This window comes from Athene cunicularia (genome assembly GCF_003259725.1).
Source record: "Athene cunicularia isolate RWA chromosome 1 unlocalized genomic scaffold, athCun1 chr1_part2, whole genome shotgun sequence".
Lineage (NCBI taxonomy): Eukaryota > Metazoa > Chordata > Aves > Strigiformes > Strigidae > Athene > Athene cunicularia.
The window spans coordinates 58,703,052-58,722,389 of record NW_020799092.1 but is presented as its reverse complement, the minus strand read 5'-3'; the positions used below and the strand labels follow the sequence as shown (position 1 = coordinate 58,722,389).

General features: G+C 37.6%; 2 protein-coding genes across 2 annotated transcripts in view; both read left to right on the top strand.

Moving 5' to 3' along the window:
- Nucleotides 1-15,220, top strand: part of ATP6AP1 (ATPase H+ transporting accessory protein 1) — a 52,604-nt gene extending 37,384 nt beyond the window's left edge. Inside the window, exons 7-10 of the mRNA XM_026867965.1 lie at nt 2,088-2,329; nt 2,935-2,988; nt 9,158-9,395; nt 14,534-15,220. Coding sequence (XP_026723766.1) covers nt 2,088-2,329; nt 2,935-2,988; nt 9,158-9,395; nt 14,534-14,743 — 744 coding nt within the window. The 3' untranslated portion in view covers nt 14,744-15,220. The remainder of the gene's footprint in view (nt 1-2,087; nt 2,330-2,934; nt 2,989-9,157; nt 9,396-14,533) is intronic.
- A 141-nt stretch (nt 15,221-15,361) lies between these two features.
- Nucleotides 15,362-19,338, top strand: part of SLC13A1 (solute carrier family 13 member 1) — a 53,585-nt gene continuing 49,608 nt past the window's right edge. The window contains exons 1-2 of the mRNA XM_026867886.1: nt 15,362-15,550; nt 18,931-18,977. Of these exons, the coding sequence (XP_026723687.1) occupies nt 15,516-15,550; nt 18,931-18,977 (82 nt within the window). The 5' untranslated portion in view covers nt 15,362-15,515. The remainder of the gene's footprint in view (nt 15,551-18,930; nt 18,978-19,338) is intronic.

Sequence of the window (19,338 nt, the reverse complement as noted above, 5' to 3'; positions counted from 1 at the left end):
AGAGATCTTCCTTCCAGCCTCATGACTATATTTTCTTGAATCTCTGTGAGGTAATGCTTTCTGATTTTGAATGTGATAAAATACCTCACCCACAGATAACTTATAGAAATGCATCTCCAGGCTGAAGGGATACAGGGGACATCTGAGGGACATTTCTGCAGAGAGCTGGTACCTTCAGGCTTCCATTTAGTGTAGTCATCCTGCCTGCCTATAGCTGTACAATGAGGACTCGCTGGGCTGCACAGTCTGTGACTGCCAGTATTTTCAGCCACAAATATGACCAAAGCAAAGCCCACTTTTAGAAATGTTTTTGGCAAGCTGTGTTTCTGCCCTTCTTCATCATGGGTAAATTTGTTAAAATAGGTTTAAGCATAGGCAACTAGTGGGTTCCTTCATACCTGACACCCCTTCTTCAGAGGCAAAAGCTCTTTCAGTTCATATGCTTTTTCAGAGACAAGAGGGAATCATTATGTGAGAGCCTTATGACAAAGTACTGGCAGCAGAGTAAAAGAAATAAAGCTGTAGTCTCATGATTATATTCTAATAGCTTTCTTTTATTTTAAGATACTTAAACCTAATCCCCCAAGTTAGTCCAGTCACAGTCTCCAATGTAGAATTGTTTTCAGCTATTAGCAGGTGGTTTTTAAAGCCCTCTTTAGACGATGCACGGGGCCCACATAATGAAGTCAATTGTTAGACAGGATATAATTTAGACTTCAGCTCTTCCTCTCAGTTTGAAATGAAATGATTACATTTCAGGTGAGCCTAAGGGAAGATTAAAAGTTTTATATCAAAAGTGGAATATTTTCTTTTGTTGTACACTCTTCTTTTAAAGAAAATGGTATTAATTTAAAATAATGCATGTTCTGATGTATTTGAAAAGGCACTACTTTGAATTAAAAATAAATTCATAAAGTATGCATGTATGGGAGAGGAAGATTGCAATCTTCATTTGAGCATTTAGTCAAAGGTTTTTAACTCAGCCCATTGTACTTTGTTTGTAGAATGAGATATCTGCAAAGATGTGTTGTAAATAACAGATGGCCCATGTTTAGAGAGCAGCAGTTAAGGTGACAAATTTTTCCGGGCCCCTCTCCACAGGCAGGTTATGAAGCAATATTATAGCCTCTGTTCCAGACTCGAAAATGGTCCTAGCCTGTCTTTAAACCCATTAAAAGTGGTTTCAGGCAATAGCTCCACATAATTGTAGTTCTGATAACCCCTGTGATGCCTCTCGTTTCTTGTATCCAAAAGTTTTCCAAGAGCAGAGGCCACTTGTAGAATACAAAGTTGTAAAGCTGACATGGGTCTTAAAAATAAATGGAATAGCCCAGATATGAACAGGGTAAGAAGCGAAGAGTAAGATATGAACAAGAGGTTTAAGTTATTGGCTGATAAGGTCCCCTAGTTTTTACTGTTGATATCTATGGGTCTGTTTTATCAAGGATGCCCTGGACACATTTGTAAAAAGGCATTAACTATTAAAGGGAATTCCTGGAAAAGTCCTAAAAGCAAATGTATATATGCAGTGAAGTCTCTTATCAGAGTTCACCATATCAGCCAAATGAGCATAGATCTTTTTTCCACAAGCCATCTAAATCTAAATCTAACACTTTTGTAGTTAAGTAGCCTGATTTCATGCCTGTTAAAAGGACAAGTGCAAAAACATTGTTACTAAGGGGGGTGGTCACTGAACTGGCAAGTTTAAGTTTTCTTGTTATTTCATTGCAGAAAAAAAAGTTGATTTATTTCAGTATAATGTTCTGTAAAAAAAAAAATAAAATTCTTCTACCTGTTAGCACTAATGCATACTACTATCTTAAGGCAACATTAACAACATGGTTTTATGTTCGTTTGCCTAAAGTCATTGGTGCTTGTTTTCACATGTGGACACCTGACCATGGGAACCTTAGGTTAACACCACCTCATTTCTTCCATACTGCCAAGTAAATAGACAATCAATAATAAATATTGGGTTGACTGAGGATTTAAGAGGGAAGGGTGCTCATGGTACAGAATGGTGAATTTCTGTGTTCAACTGATATTTCTTGCAAGGGAAATGAATTGTTAATGTTCTGTTATTCCAGATTTCTAGAAAAACTGAAGTGGTGTGGGGATTAAGACGACAGTTAATGGCCACTGAGGAAGAAGACAGTTTATCATATCCTCCTCTGAATGTGACCATTGGAAATGATACATGCATCCTTTTTTATGCTAGAAATTTCAGCCTCAAAGCCAACAATTCAGTTTTTATAGATTTGACAAACACAACATTTATAACCCAGAATGTGGATATTTATTCCTCTGAGTGCTCAGACATCAACACAACGTGAGTAGCACAAGAAACTTCATATCATTATACATGTGATTCTGAAAACTAATCAGAAATAGTGCAATGTCAAGTTAATACTAATTTAATTTTCTTTTTCTAAAGCATCCAAAACACAAAAAAAACTTAAATTGGATATTCTTGGAAGAAAGAGATTGAGTAAAGACCACAAAATTTGTTCAGATGCAGCCTCTTTCTTTCACAGCATTTTCCCTCTTACGTTCCTTACTTCCTTGTTTGTTTATATTTAGTCCGAACAGGTTTCCCCATGCCCGATCTTACAATTGCAGAAATCTCCACCGGCATTTATGAGATCATAATTTCATTGTAAAATTCCCTTGAAGAGTATTGCCAGTTACTAGGCAGTAATTCAGCTCAAAGTACATTAATGAAACATGATCTCTGTTTTCCTTTACTCTGAAGCACCTGCTCTTGGGTAAAAAGAACTATAGAAATATTTTGTCATATTTTTTTGTGTACTGAACCTTTGCTATATGACTTCTATAATTGCCTAGTGATTTAGAATATTCCCTCTGATTGAAATGTCAAAATGATCTAATTAAGGCTGCCTACTCTAACATTAAAAATCTGTTTCTTATTCTTAGACTGTCATTAAAATACACAAAGCCAGTGAATGGAATCAGCAGCCTAGAGATAAGGTAATTTATGATTTATTCTTAAATAGATCTTTGTGACGTACAAAGCCTGTTTGTAAATTAGTGCCAAAAGAGAAGGAGTTAAGTGAAAATGCTTCTGAAATTAGGATTTAGTTTCTGTTCTGATAAGTTACTATACAGGAGAACAATAATACAGTCTTTATAGAGAGAATATACTAATATGCTCAGGTAAAGTTCTGAAAAAGTGGTGTAGGCAAATAACCATACTGTAAAATACTGGTATATAAAACATCCTGTTTTGCTAATAGGATCAAACCACGATCCTGTCTCAGGGAAATCTAACTGTGAGTTGTAAACAGTTCTAGGGCCTGAAGTCTACTTGCATGGCCAGGGTTGTATTTAGTCCTAATCTGGATTACCAGTGTACTCTGTCAGAGCTAGTTTGTGGCTAATAAGGGATGCAAAACCTCATAGTTTTTCTGCTCTGTGGTGACAAGGCCATTTTTCTCCTACCATGAGAAGAGGGAAGAAAAGTTAGGGAATGGGAAGACTTGCGATGAAAAGTCAAAGGAAGAACTTGGAGCTGCTGCTCTCACTAGTGGATTCTAGAGATGGGAAAAGCATCTGCTACTGCTTGAGGGCTGTCATACAGCTGCTGTCCACAAACCTCAGTTTTCCCCTCAGCAGCAGGAACAGCCATTAAAATTATTTTCTTAAACTCTAGCAAAGATAATGGGGCCTGCTTTTTTTTCATTTAGGTACCTCAGTTAATTGCTTAAACTTGTTTGGGAAGGACTCAGGCCAAGGAATTTGCACTGAATCAAATTTGCATATATCAGAGGAGGTCTTCACTGCTTTCCTGTAATGTCTTTCTGTATGAGTGAATCTGGTTATTTTCTACATTTGTCCTGAATGTGACCATCTTCACCATAATACTCTGTTTTCTAGTAAAATTACAGTTCCAAGAAATTAATACGAATCATAAAGCACGTGAAAATCCTATGGAGCATGACACTCTGCTGCAAAGCTAGCTACCAAGTTAATTGATAGAATTTAGAGGGTTTTTTTTTTAAGTAGTCAACAGGTTTTGCTCAACTGTAAAACAGCAAATTGCAAACCTGAGGATGTTACTATAGAAACAAAATACTTTGGCAGTTGAAATATTTATCTTAGATTTTGATTGCTGCAGCAGGTATAAGATCAAATATGATGTTAGTGCATGCATATGGTTTAATGAGGATTATTCAGATTTATGTTCAGTCATCTGTTAAAATCTTATAATTTTAATTAATTATTGGAATAAAACTTTGATGTGGTCATGAGTCCAAGGTGCATCTGAAAAGAAGAAATTTGAAACAACTTTGCAGACAGACTCACTGTAAATTAAAGGAGAACATCAGTACAAAAGGTGAATGGTTCATGTTTTCTCTCTTATTCTGGAATATTTTTTTACATCCTTTGAGCCTGTTGTAGTAAAGGCAGAAATACTCACAAGGTTTCTCTTGACCTGTGCTTCTACTTGAATGCATTATAACTAAATACCAAAATGCATAAACAGCCCTTGAAACTGGGATAAGAAACTAACACTCAACAATAGGTGAGGAATTGAAAAGAGAATAGGTGAAGAACTGACTGCTGTCATGCCCAGCAAGTAATTAAAATAGCGTATACTGTGTTTTGCAGGAGAATTTGATTTATTTCACTGGGCTAAGTGTGATCCAGGCTTTTAATAGGTCCTCAGGTCATTTAGACAAAAAAAAAAAAAAAAAAAAAAAAAAAAAAAAAAAAAAAAAAGCCTAAATTGATTATTTTTTCATCTGTGACATAGATGCTTAGCATTAAAAGTGGAATAGAGGAAGAAGGTGGGAGGTGGCTTCCAGGGTAGTTATTGCTTGGGCATTCCCTGTGCATTGGCCTGCTTGTGGGAGGTAGAGAGCAATTGCTTCTGTGCCTCTTTTTTCCCTCTTTCCTTCACTTATTAAGCTGTCTTTATCTTGACCCACAAGTTCCCTCATTTTTGCTCTTTCCTGTCCTGCTGGGACCAGGGGATGCGCAAGCAGCTACATGGGTGCTTGGCTACAGGCTGGTGTCAACCCACAACACCTCAGAAGCCTTTATAAAGGAAACTTTCTGCTAAAGACACATCTGGTTATTTGTGCTATTTTCTGTTGGATTACCTCTTGAATTAAGAGACAATTGTGTCTTTTTAGGCCTCTATTAGCTGCCATAGTACAATATTGCATGGAATATAATGTAAATAATAAGAAATACCCAACAGAACCAGAACAACCCATTGATCTTTTCGTGATTCAGGAACACGTTATTCACCTTGTTGATCTCAGCATGTCTACTGTCAAGAGTTTCTAAAACCCACAGAGATACATTACAACCTCTGTTTTCCCCCATCTTTGTTCAAGATAACTCCTTGGTAAGATTACAGTCTGCCTCAATAAACGGAACATAAGAAGGGCAAAGAGGTGGGAAACAACAGAGCTTAGAGCCATGACTGTAGTATTTTCCCCTGTAAAGGCTATTTGCTTAGGTATAAGAGAGAATCCCTTGAAGACTGAAAGTGACACCAGAGAAGACCACATTCAAGTATCTCAATTTATTCGTCAATAAAAGAGTCTCTAAGATCAGCAGCATGAGCTGGATCCAGAGCCTGTCCTTACCACCACTAGTCTACCACCTCATGCTGAGCAGCTTGTCATATCCCACCTCCTCCTAGCAGCTGCAATAGCTGCTTCATCCTAGGCAAACAGCTGCCATCTCCCTTCTCCTTCTCTCTAGCAAGAGCAGCAGTCCCATTCATCCTCCTGCACTTGCCACTGAGAGGTGAGCTCTTAGGGAGTGGTTGTGGAGTGTTCCTGGTTGTACTAGTTTTAGAAAAGTGATCTACTGCTGCAGGAGGGGTAGGAGCAGTGGGCAGTAGTTTTTGCTGGAAGAAGCATCATCTCAGCTCTCTCACCAGCTGATGACATCCAGCTTTCAAGCACCTGTCTGTCATCTTCTCTGGGAAAAGGTGTCAAAGTGGATCGAAGTGCAGAGCATTAGTATTTTCCTCACTTACACTGATAAGTATTTGACTGTTGTTGCTCATAGCATGTGTAGAATAGAATTGACCCAGGAATCATGTTGGAATAGTAATAATTCCAGCTAGCTTCCTTTTCAGAAATATCTCTCCTTGTAATTAATATCCATATAAGATGGTGATTGATAAGAGGTGGTGGCATTTAGAGTTCATTAGGTTATCTGGCACAAAGGGAGTCTGGCTTATGATCAGAAGTAGTTTGTGCCACAATACATAAAGTATATAATGCCTGTGTGAAAGTTTGCTTTCTGTATTGTCTCCAATGTTTAATACGAGCACAACATTTCCTATAATAGCCACGGTAGTTTCAGTTCTTCAGATAAAATCATAGAATGAATCACAGAATAATAGAATGTTTTGGATTGGAAGGGACCTTAAAAATCACCCAGTTCCAACCCCCTGCCATGGGCAGGGACACCTTCTACTAACCAGGTTGGTCAAGGCCCCATCCAGCCTGGCCTTGAACACAGCCAGGGAGGGGGCAGCCACAGATTCTCTGGGAAACCTGTGCCAGTGTCTCACTACCCTCACAGGGAAGAATTTTTTTCATCGTATCTAATCTAAATCTATCCTCTTTCAGTTTAAAATCATTACCCCTCATCCTATCACTACACTCCCTGATAAAGAGTCTCTCCCCACCTTTCCCGTAGGCCCCCTTTAAGTACGGGAAGGCTGCTATAAGGTCTCCCTGGAGTCTTCTCCAGGCTGAACAACCCCAACTCTCTCAGCCTGTCCTCATAAGGAAGGTGCTCCAGCTTCTCACTCATCTTCATGGCCTCCTCTGGACTTGTTCCAACAGGTCCATGTCCTTCTATTGTTGGGGGTCCCAGAGCTGAACACAGCACTGCAGGTGGGGTCTCATGAGAGCAGAGAACAGGGGGAGAATCACCTCTCTCAACCTGCTGGCCACACTTCTTTTGGACATCTTCCAAGATATGGTTGGCTTTCTGGTCTGCAAATGCACACTGCTGGGTCACATTGAGTTTCTCATCATCCAACACCACCAAGTCCTTCTCCTCAGGGCTGCTCTCAATCCATTCTTCACCCAGCCTGCTCCAGCCCACATGCAGATCCTTGAACTTGGCCTTGTTGAACTTCATGGTGTTCACACAGGCCCATCTCTCAAGCCTGTCAAGGTTCCTTAGTTATCTCTCCTCCCCTTGTAATTCATTTGCTATATTATGCTCATTCTACTTGGTATCTAGTCATCTGAGAAAAACTAAATGCAGTAATTCTACTGATTTTTGTTGTTTGAATGTCTTTTTTTCCTTGTAATTTAATGAATAATTGTATCAGTTATCAGTTAAACACATGCTTGTTGGAGGCTATCCACTTTGAGTTGATTGGAAAAATACTAAGAATAAAAGCCTGTATTAAGTTAACCATACTCAACTAGTTCACTAATTAGAACCTTAATTCTCATAAATCTGTAAGTAACATAAAATTTTATTCTTTGGTGCAATGTAAAGAGGCTGCATTCTCTTGGATGTCACTTTAGACTGTATTCACATACATAGCCTTATAAACTTGATTGTTCATATGGTATTCTTCTCCAAAGAATTTCCTTGTTTACAACTTTTCTTATCTTGTTAGTAAAAGTACAGAGCACACCCAGCATCTGCTGTTGGCACAAACATTTAAGTAAACTTCTTTGTGCTTATAACTGGCCTTCAGCTAGTGCCTATAGCATTGCTACTGAGACACTATGGAAATTTTTGGTCAGATTTTGCTGCATATCAGGAAAGGATTAGTTTCTTCTAGCAATTAATATCTAATATAATAAATGTTTTAATTTTCTAATTTTATCACTATAACAATAGGATATTTTCCATAAGTATTTGTGAATGTGTACCAGCTGAAATTCAATTTTATTTTCTTTTTCACTGATGCTTGCAGTTGAATGTTATATGGAAAGAGATGTTCGATCTCAAAATGTAAGGAATTCTGTAAGACAAGATAGCCTCTTCTTACCTGAATGACACTTTTAGTTCTATAATTCCTTCTGATCATTTTGAAATTCTTGAGGTTTATGAAGTTACATGAATCAAAAAAAAAAAAAAAAAAAAAAAAAAGAAGAAGAAAAGGGTCAATCACTGTAGTAACCTAACCTGACAATTTTTATGTTACTCCTAAATAAAAATATTCCTCTTCTAAATTCTTTGTGGTTATCAATAAGCAAAACAAATCTTCAGCAAACTATATAGAGCAATCCATACATAGACTGAGTATAGTTAAAGTATTAAGCAACATGCAATAAGGAGAAAAGTTTACTATTTCCTTATGAGATAATTTGAATAAGTAAAAGTAACTGGGTAAGAAGTGGTAAAGACTAGGACATAGCCCTGAACTGTAAAGGATCAGGATGTATTTCTGGATGTTCTCAGTTATTTCTGTTTCAGAACATTTGGGAGGTGTTCAGACTGCAGTGGTAGTAACATATATATAAATCCCATTACTATAAACTACTGGAAACTGCTACAATACTGCACATACATAGACCTTTTCAAAATGAGAAAATATTTATTTGTGCCTAACCCACTACGAATTGGGAAACTAGGGCTGGCGACCCCTTCACACCCTCCAGTGTGAAGAAATTCTGTCTTCTACTGCAAATTCAGACATTTGCAGAGGCATCTGAGCCAAGGAAGAATTGAAATGATAAATCAGAATGGTTATCATGCCTGTACCTATCATAAAAGCAATTTTCAAAAAATCCCATAAAATATTTATTGAGAGCCACTGCAGGCCTACTGACAGTCTCTCAGGTTATGCTCCACTGATTATAAACTGTTGGCAAGTGATGAAATATTGCACTGGCAGAAGCCCTTGAAGAATGAAATTGCATTTGCTCCTTGCCTTCTACAGCTATGGAAAACCGTGCTTGTGAGGTGAAACTCTAAGAAGTAGTAAAAATATATTCACAGGGTCTCTTCACTTATGAACAATCCTAATGATATGGGAGGCCAAGCTAAGATGCCAACTGTGATGTCTGCAGCTAGCATTAGTGAATCTTTATCTGCCACCAGTACTTTATCAAATTACTATTAACTTTTTTCTTCTGTCATTTTGTCTTTTTCCTTCTGACATTTTCACTTTTTTTCTCCTCTGTTGTCTTTCTAGGTTTTTAATGACCAACAAGTTCTATGGAGGTTCGGCTAGAAATTGGTCCACTTTAGATTCAGTTGAGATTGTACAAGATGGAGAAAAGTTTGCTAAATTTAATGTTTCTGTCATGTCTGCTCCTGTGGAGTATTCATTTCATTGTCAGCTGGTGGGAACAAGCAATCTCTATCCTGCAAGGCTGATTCCATCCAACAATGAGGCAAAAAACTGGGATGTTTTCATTTCCAGGTTGCAAGTAAGTACACATTGCCATTTCAGAGATAATTCCAAGAACTATTACTTGCTATTGTAGATGCTAACCAACACACATTCATAATGCCCTTACTTTCATTTCAGCCTGAGGGAAAATGTAAAAGAAAAGCTGTTCCCCCTAGGTGAGCTATTCAATAAAGGGGTAAAAAGGACAGCAGTTGCTGAACAGTAAGAACATAAAAGCATAGCTTTAAAAAACAAAAAAACTGTGAAGTTGTTGGCAGAAAAGAAAACCCAATAAAACCAAATAGCTTAATCAGGCAAAGAATTACTAAGTCCCCATGCATGTTTAATGAATTGTGCTGCTATTGGAAACATGGGCCTCTTAGGTGGGTGGCTTTATGCTGCTTATTTTGCTTTTATTTGATTTCTATGCACTTTGTTTACCTAGGAAAGTACCTCTTAGTGTAGTTACTATTTTTCAGTGACACAGACTGTCTGTACTACTACAGATCAAAACAAAGCCAGGTGAAATTAGATTTGGCAGAAGATTTGCCACGGACTTCAGTCAGAAGAAATACGAGGTCCTGTATGGCCCAGAAGCAGTGGCGCTTTTTTTTTTTTTTTTTTTTAATGAGGCATATATTTTCTATCTATTTAGTTCAGTACTACAGACTATATATGTGAGGTGTAGATCATTGTATCTATTATTTTGAGATTGCTCTTGACTCCGGAGAAGAACATCAGCATTTATATCTTAAACCAATACTGCACTAAGGGATCTCGATCGAAGGGATCATGGAAATCAAAAGAGGTCTCTTTTTGTCAATGAGCTAACGCCATGATAACTGGATACAAATGCTGATGTAATTGTATTTATGATATTGATAACAAACAAAATCTCAGTAATCTAAGTCCAGATTTCACATTTCTGCTTAAACGATGGATATCTCAAAGATACAGCATTGGTGCTGAGATATATTTTCCATAAATTCTGGGGTCAGGTCCCACAGTTTTTTGAGAAGCAATGTTGCAATACACACCAATGTTGTGAAGGTTCCTCCTGATGGTATTTTTTATGGAAAGGCCTGAAAATACCTGAGTCCACACAACTGTACTTTGCCTAGTCAATTCTTTGAATTTAGATTTTGGCATCACTAGGCTATGAAAGTTCATGGGCTATGAAAATACAAAGCATCCACTTACAACATATATTTTCCTTGAATTTCTATATACATTGGTACTGCTGCCTTCTTAAAGCTTAGAGAGAGGCCTTGCTCTATCCTTAGTAGGCAACCTTTCACTGGGGTCTTGATCGAGAGGAGTAGTAGGTTTCCCACCTTCCTTACTGATTTGGAGTAGCTGTTGCTTCTACTCTTCAGACAACAGAACTTGCAGTTCCTCTTGGGAAAGACCTTTTTCTCTGATCAAGTCCTAAGCATGGAAAAACCTGTAAATCTTGTTCTGTTCTTTTCTGTTGATTCAGATCTTGTTCTGATCTTTTCTGTTGTGTGAGCAAACAGAAAGTCACCATTCTGGGCTTGTTTCTACATTCTATCTGAACTAGATCATGCCTTTCCAGATGTCTTCCACTTATACAAAGTAAAATCTGATTGATCTCAGTATCAGTCTTTGTTCTAGAATGAGGTTTCGAAAACTCCAAGCTCTATTGCATGGTGAAAAAAGCACATGGGATGTGCTCTGTGGTTGCAGCCAGCACAAAATCTTGTTGCTGAAACTCAGGTACATGATTTTCATGTCAGTGTTATGCAATCAATTAGAAACCAGGATCCAAATGCCAATCTAACTGACACAATTGCATCTTGCAATGCTGGGTCCTGAAAACATTACCCCTGTATTAGAGGGACACAGCACCTGAACAGTGAAACCTTGCATATCTTGTTTTAAAGCGAGTCCGAAATGATGAAACCTTTTACCTTAGTGCTGGAGGTGGCTCAGTCACTACCATCTTGTTGTGGTTTGAACTCGGGCAGTAGCCAATCACTACGTGACCAATCATTTACTTCTCCCCCCTCCCCGGCGAAATAGATGGAAGAAATTCGTAGATTGAATAAAAAATTGTAGTAATAACAACAAAACAACAATATTGAGTCCAAATGGGTAAAATACAGCAGTGGCTCACCAACCAAGGACCGGCACACAGCCCACCCCCAGCAGCGATCCTGGCCTCCACAGAAATCACCCTGCACCAACCGGGAAACTGAAACCAAAATGGGCCATGAGAGAGCACTTGTTCGCCTATATACTGAGCATGATGTCATGTATGGAATACTCCAATGACCAGTGTGGACCAGGCCCCCTCTAGCTGTGCTCCCTCTCAGCCCAAGGCAAGTTAACTCTATCCTGGCCGAAACTAGGACACACATAAAGAACCTCTATGGGATGCTGTCTAGGCATATCCATAACCTAGGATGTCAGCACTCATAGCTGTGCACAGTATCAAAACTGCTCTGGTTTTGGTGGCATTTTTTGTTGGTTTTGTTGTTACAGGAGTAGTTGCTCTACCATGGATACATTTTATCCCTTTGAGAATTTCAGAATTTTCTTTGAGGTTAAAGAGGAGGCTGCAACCAGAAGAACTGCTTTTCTCTAGCATGTGTCACAGTGGTTTAGAAGCCCCTCCTTTGTTCCTAAGAAAAAACTACCATAAACTTTAAAATCAAGAATATTAGGATTCTGTGTGGCTGAAATATTTCTAAGTTCAAAAATTAGATGTTCAGTATACACTTAAGAGTCATGAAAACAACAGATTTTACTTGAAGGCTTTGTCAAAGGTCAGATGATGAGAAAACTCCATCAAAAAATATTTTAAAAATTAACAGTAAATGAAGACTAGTATAACCAAGACAAATGATGCTGGTCCAAACACTAAAATTAAAACTTCCACAGTACAGAAGTCTGTGTCCAAAAGGCTTTTACATTCGTAAAAATTAGAGAACCATATGTGAAAGTATTTTTAACTTTTCTATAGGTAGAAATGCTGCTAGGAGTCACATTTTTATTTTCCACCTGGGATCTAACACTCCCACAGAAATCATATAGCTTCAGAAAAACAATAAAAGAACACTGCATATACTTCTTCTCCTGCCTAGAAGTAGACATAGAATTTTAAGAATGTACAATTAAAGCTTTCACCTCAAAGGTTCAATAAGAATAATCTTGCTTCCAAAAAACCCACAATAGGATTGACATAATAAAATTCAGTATTTCTGGCTCTAAATCAGAAGTTGTAAAGCCTTTCTAAACCAAATATACCTGTTAAATGTTTCAGAGTTCTTGTAAACCTAGTAGCAAGTGTGTATGGTTTTCAGAATTTCCATCCATTTTCTGAATATAAATTACATAAATCATCACTTGCTTTCTGTTTTTACTATGAATAAGTCTTTCAGACCACATTTCATGACTCCTATTCACATTCTCTTCTGTTGTCAAAGCAGTGGCTTAACAAGTGAAGCCTTTGGTAATTGCTTGTGTTCTGTAAAACTGCACAAACAGTTACCAACCCAAAAGGCTATTTGCAGTAATCCTGCTTTAATCCGAAGTCTGACTGCCTATAGTGAAAGCAAGTTAGCTACCATGATGTGACTTGGAAAGATTCTTCTAAGAGGCCCAGAAAAACTTGAAATGCTAAAATTGTCTTCGCTCCCACAGTACCTAAATAGTCCTTAGTTCTGAATATGATCATAGTTTTATTAGTCAGCATTCTGGAAGGTGCAGGTATTAGTCTTAACACACATATTGTGTACACGTAATCTTTAGATGCCTGAGCCACAAACGAACTCAAGCCCTGAGTGCTTACTGGTGTAGCACAGTATGCAAGCCACAAAATAATTTCTTCAGTGTTTGTAGCAACACCTTTCCTAGGAAGTACAAACTCTTCTATTATCACAAAGATTTCCATTTAGTTTATTGTAAAGCATTGAGTAATCAAGGAGTGGGAACACATAAAAGTAGTAATCCATGATCTTCTTCCTTATTGCTTGGTGAGGGAAGTGAATTAAATAAAATAATCCATTTGTATTTTATTCTAGAATATTTTCTACAAAATAGTCAGTTTTAGGGTCTTGTTTCTTTACTGCTGGATTTATGATGTTTGGTGCTTTTCTTAGACACCCATTTCAAAGAATCAGTAAATACATAAGAATCCCAGTCTTTATTTGTCTTTATAAAATTATTTAAGAAAGACTCAAAACCTCAGATCAGATTAATTCTTTCTTTCATTTTCTTCCACCAGTTAGATTCCTTTCCTTCTCAAGGAATCAGTGCTTATGTCATTATGTGCATGTTTGTAGAGAAGGGAATGTCTTCCCTTTCTTCATAGTTTTCTAATCCTTTGACTGCTTTTAACAAAAATTTTTGAAGGATAGTGGTCTCAAAGGCATTCAGTTTGTTAATACTGTCTGCAAAATTGGTAGCTAGGCAGATAATAGATCCCCAAATTAGTTGTTTTTTCTGAGGCAAATAATATGGTAGGAGCTCAGTCAGTGGCAGACACTGAGAATTCAGTTGAAAAAGAGATATTACATATCTTTCTAACTGCTGGAAAAGCTTCTATGGATTTCACATGTTAATAGACAACACAGATCCAACATCTCAATAAAGCAAACCCTCTCTCCTGTCCTGAGTCTCTGATGTCTAAGGAGGGGGAAGAAAGGTTTCACAACTGTTTTCTCCTTGAACTTTTACTAGAACTCAGTCAATAAGGTCATCTTCATTAGATGCATTTTAAAGTAGGTTTCAGGAGTTCTGCATGTCAAGGAGTTATTAGCTAAAAATCTCAGAGTATTTCACCATATCTCATGATCTGGGAGTGACCTTAACTCTCATGTCTTTGAGATCGTTGAGTTTTCTGGTTCTTAGGTGGTCATTCAGTAATACTGATCACACATCCCCTTTGGGACTTCTAAAATTAACAAAAATTTCTGAAGTGGGAATACTACTTCTTGCCAAACGAATTAAGTCTGCATCTTTAATTTCTTGGGTGAAAAGGAGACCTGGAAAATTGTTATGCAGAGGACTTGGTTTTCCCTCTTTTTTAATGGACAGAGTGTGAGTGGTAATTAGCAGGTGCGGTTTTTGTAATCATCACATATAACCTGAAAGTAGGGCCTACACTCCATGCTTAATTGAACTCATCTATCTACCTTTTTTCATTTTCAGATTCAAGGCTTCAACGTTGAAAACAACCGGTTTTCTTATGCTAGTGACTGCACAGGTTTCTTCACTCCTGGAATCTGGATGGGCTTGGTGATATCTGTAGTTTTGCTGTGGATCTTGGCCTATGGAATCCATATGATCACACAGCTCACAACAAACAGCAGATTTGATGACCCCAAAGGTCCAGCTCTGTCAGTTCCTCAGACAGAATAGCCATGAATTGACTTAATGCTGCTATGGCATTTCCTTATATTTACGATTTTTATAACCTTTCTGCTTCATAATATGTGTAACCTAAAAAAATATCATAACAGAAAGGGATAATTAAACTCCATATAAAAAAGATCCTTGTGCTTGGAAACAATATTTCTTGCTATTACAATCATTTGTTAACAGCTATCTGTGTCAATGGTCTGAGGTGAGGCTATAGAGGTTATTATTCTATCTGGCTATTAGAAAGAGCAATACAAACTGCTTTCAGATTAATTATTATTGGCAAAGAAAGGATATTGCAACAGAGATAAATGGGAAAGATAAATAGCTTATTTGATAGGAAACTGTATATTGAAACTGTTGGTCTCTCTAAAGGCTCTTTAGTAAGTATGTCATGTTGATGTTACATCTTAAGAGGGCTGAACTGTGTCTTGACATTTTTTCTCTTGAGAAAACCATCCAGAAATGTACAGACTAATAAAGTATAAATCGCTGAATAAATGGTCTTGAAAAGTCTTTTCAAAATACATCTTTTTGTTCAGATGTGGTATCACAAATGAGAATGGGTGGCTTAAGGTTTAGCTTTCCTCTAATGTTATGTCACGCGTGTGAGAATTATGTTGAGTAACACTAACCCATGTGTTTGTTTTAGCCATGGACAGCTAATGGAGTTATTAAGCAAGATAGCTCCTTGTCGAAACTCACCACAAAATTATATTTGGTGTCATGACAGTGAATACAACTGTTCAATCTAATAACCTAGTATGATTCGATGTGCCAGTCAGACAGCATCTTAACAGAGATAAGGTAATTTTCATAGCATCTCTCCTTTTCTGGGTACCTTTGGGGTACTTATGAAATTTGTACAAAAAAGGAAAAAAAAAAAGTCATTAGAAGCACTGTGCTTATGTACTGATTAAGTCTGAGCATGTCTATGGTCATCTTAATGATTCCAAAAACCTGAAAACATTCAGAGTGTGCTGAATTATTCTGCAATTAATAGACACTACATCTTCTCATTGGGCAATCTGGCTATGGAGTGAATTACTAAATGTTATGAAAAACTAGGAGATAGTAAAAGAGCAATGGTAAAATGGTAGAAAATGGTAAAATTAACATTTTCATTTTTCTTCTGTGATGTTTTGTTATGACTGTTCATGTTCTATTAGTAGTTAAAGAACAAAAAGTTACAATTTTGACAAAATTCCATTTGTCACATGAGAAAAATTCTAACTTTACTGATCTTGATCCATGTCATAGGACAATAATACAGAGGAAACACAGTTAGAATCAACTATTTAACTAGACCAATAATAGTTTCTACCCATCATTCCTGGATGTCACAGTTATATTATGCAGTAAAAGAGGTAAATTAAATGCTGTCTGAAGCTATTCCTCCTGAATGATACAAACCTGACCTGGAAAACAAAGAAATCTGGCATATAACTAGGAGAGTTGACTTCTCTGTTGCAATATTTTTCCCGAATGTTTTTCAAAACCTCAAAGAATAATGGCATTTGATTTACACAAAAATGCTGTGTTAGAAAGGTATGTCTTCTTTGCAAAAATTAGTTTCCAGGAGAGACAACTGGACTTGTTTTATTGATTTTCCCTTCAAAGCAAGTTACACGAATGTGACAATTGAAACCCGACATAATAGTCATGTAACTGATAGCTAGGAAGGCTATTACAAAGGACTTGGTTTGTAGAAGACAACTTTCTTATGACTTTTATCTAGATTCAACAAAATCTGGAACAGATTTTGTTCAACAATGGTGATATATAAGAACTGACGAACAGCTTCTCAAACCCAGCTCTCTGCAGCCTCCTTTCAGGTAGCTGTAGAGGGCGATGAGGTCTCCCCTCAGCCTCCTCTTCTCCAGACTAAACACCCCCAGTTCCCTCAGCCACTCCTCATACGACATGCACACGGCATTTGACCTCATTTGAGTCTTAATCTTGTTCTTGGGATCATATCAAAACCTCCCCCAACATTTAATTGGGACATTAAATTGGCATCATGGACAGGATTCCTAGAGACGAGAGAGCCATATTGCCTTTCTGTGTTAAGTGGGACCTCTCAGGAACATACGGCGGCAGGTTCGTGTTGTGTTTGGAACCTACGTGCTGCCCCCCTGAGAGGATCACTTCCCTGTTTTATACATGAATAGGGCAATGTGTGCTGCTGGAGTCCCCACACCATCTTGAACCCCTGCAGCTACACATGACAGTGCCCTGTGGCTGTAGACAAATACAACTGATCACTGATTTCAGCAGGGCTGGATCCCCTCCTTTTAAATAGGGCTGGCCCTCAAAAAATTCAGGAATTTGCACCTGCCAGTTTGTTTACCTTTCTGAATAAAGTTAGAAACCTGTCAGGGGTCTTCCAGTTCTGTATACTTCTGATTTCACAATTCAGCTTAATCACAGGTGTACTTGTTAAAACATGCCTGCTTTGGGAGCTGTTCCAGCCAGAATATTAGCTCTGTCTGGAAGGTGTAAGCCTTTAAGATTTTCCCCAGAGCTCGCTGAAGTTATCAGAATTACTGACTTCTGTCAGTGCTAGCTCATTTCTCTACAAAGTTTAAAAAAAAAAATAAAAAAAAAATAGCAGGGATGATGGGAAATGGGAAAGAGCATCAGTTAGAAAAGCAGAAGCTTTTTATTTGCTTTTAGATATATAAATAAATGAAACTTTGTCAATAAAAACACCAGAAACTATCAAAAAACTATGGCACAACTTGAAAAAATCAATTTAACTGTGAAAAATCAAGATTAAAACCAGAGAAAACCCAAACCTAAACACAAAAGTCCTGAAGCCTCACGTTAAGGTATTTCTTTACAAAATTCAGCAATGATCATTTGTTGGAGGGGGGAGCTGAGATGGAGCTGGAATCTGAACCTCCTGACCTGATACAGGTTTGCTTTGTGTCCTAGTCTGTTTGTTTCTCTGCTTGTAAAATTTCTTATTTTATAAATGATATGGAAACCTATCATAATGAAACAGTATCATATAAAAATAGTCAAAGAGTAGTATTTTTATGTAGGCAGTAAAGGAAGATAAATCATTCCATCTGTGAAGGGAAGACTCAATGAAGTTGAAGTAATTGGCTCCTCCTTTCTTTTTGAGTGACTGATAAATAATTAATATGTAAATCTTAATCAGCTGAATTATTAGGCAATGTCCAGCCATTAGAGGGTTCTGTAATTATTTCAGCATAAACAAGGATCAAGCAGGGGAAACTAGAGATGCTGAAAAGAAGGAATGACTGTGAGAAACTAACTCATAAGATAGCAAGAGCTACAGGAAGCAGCCTGAATGTTTGATACTGGTCACTGCTGGCAAAAAAAAAAAAAAAAATTAGCAGTGGTCTCAGCAGGTCATGAAGATTGTGGGGGCAAGTGTAGTGATAATCTTAATCTTACACTGACCAAGAGGGTGAGACAACCCAGACAAGGTGGGCAGGGACTCCTTTCCCTGCAGGCTGTTTTTTTCTCTTGCATCCTGCGGTGGGTTGACCTTGGCCAGCTGCCAGACACCCATTGGGCTGCTCTCTCACTGTTCCTCCTCCTTCCCAAAAGAACAGGGGAGAAAATGAGATGGAGAAACTTGTGGGTCAAGATAAAGACAGGGTCACTGCTTACCAGTTACTATCATGGGCAAAACAGGCTTATGGAAGATTTATTGCCAGTTTAAAATAGCTTGGATAGTGAGAAACAAAAACAAAATTAAAACACCTTCAATCTTCTCAAATACCAACAAAATTCAGTGGTGTCTAGTATCTTGCAGTAAAGGAACCTAATCTTCAGTTTGCTAATAAAAGTTCTGCTCTCATATTAGTCCATTCCCTATTAAAACATAATGTAAAATCAAGGAGAAAAGAGCTGTTTCTTCAGAACTCAGATTTCTAAAGGCTTAAAAATTATTGAAGTGCAGGGGGGGGGAAAGAAAAAAAAAAAAAAAAAAAAGAAAGAAATGAGATCTTGCCAAGGGGTGGTTCCCTAGGTAGTCTCTTACTTCTACAATGTGGGACAGTGTCTTTCTTAGTCTTCCTACCTGTGTGGGTGGAAAGGAGACTTACGACAGTGACAGCCCAAGAGCAAATCATCTGCTACTGATGTCCCACAAATTAAGTGGCTTCCCTATCTTCACCACAACTTTTTGTATGCCTCCTCTTTGAACACAGGTTCCCTGCTCCAGATTGGCTGGATTTCTTTATAATCCTCGGACCTGGTATGTTCTTGAATTATTATAGTTGAACTTAGTTTTAGGCTGGTTTATGTATCGTTCATTATTGCCATAATGGAAGATAGTTTACTGAATGTTCATATATTTTTTGCTTTTCAAATGGCAATGTGGGTTTCCAGTGGGGGACTGGGAAACCCATTTTGAGCCTGTCTTAGTACTCCTTTAACTAGTTTTATAGAAGTAACATAAAATGAATGGTGTATAGTCACCATGACATCATATGCAACTTCCTTTAGTTAATTAAAATATGCAGAAGTAATGTTTGCAACATAAAAAAGAAAAGTCCCAACAAATGCTTTCATAAAAGTCCTTCTGGAAGGTGGATAAGTTAAGGACTTTCTGATGT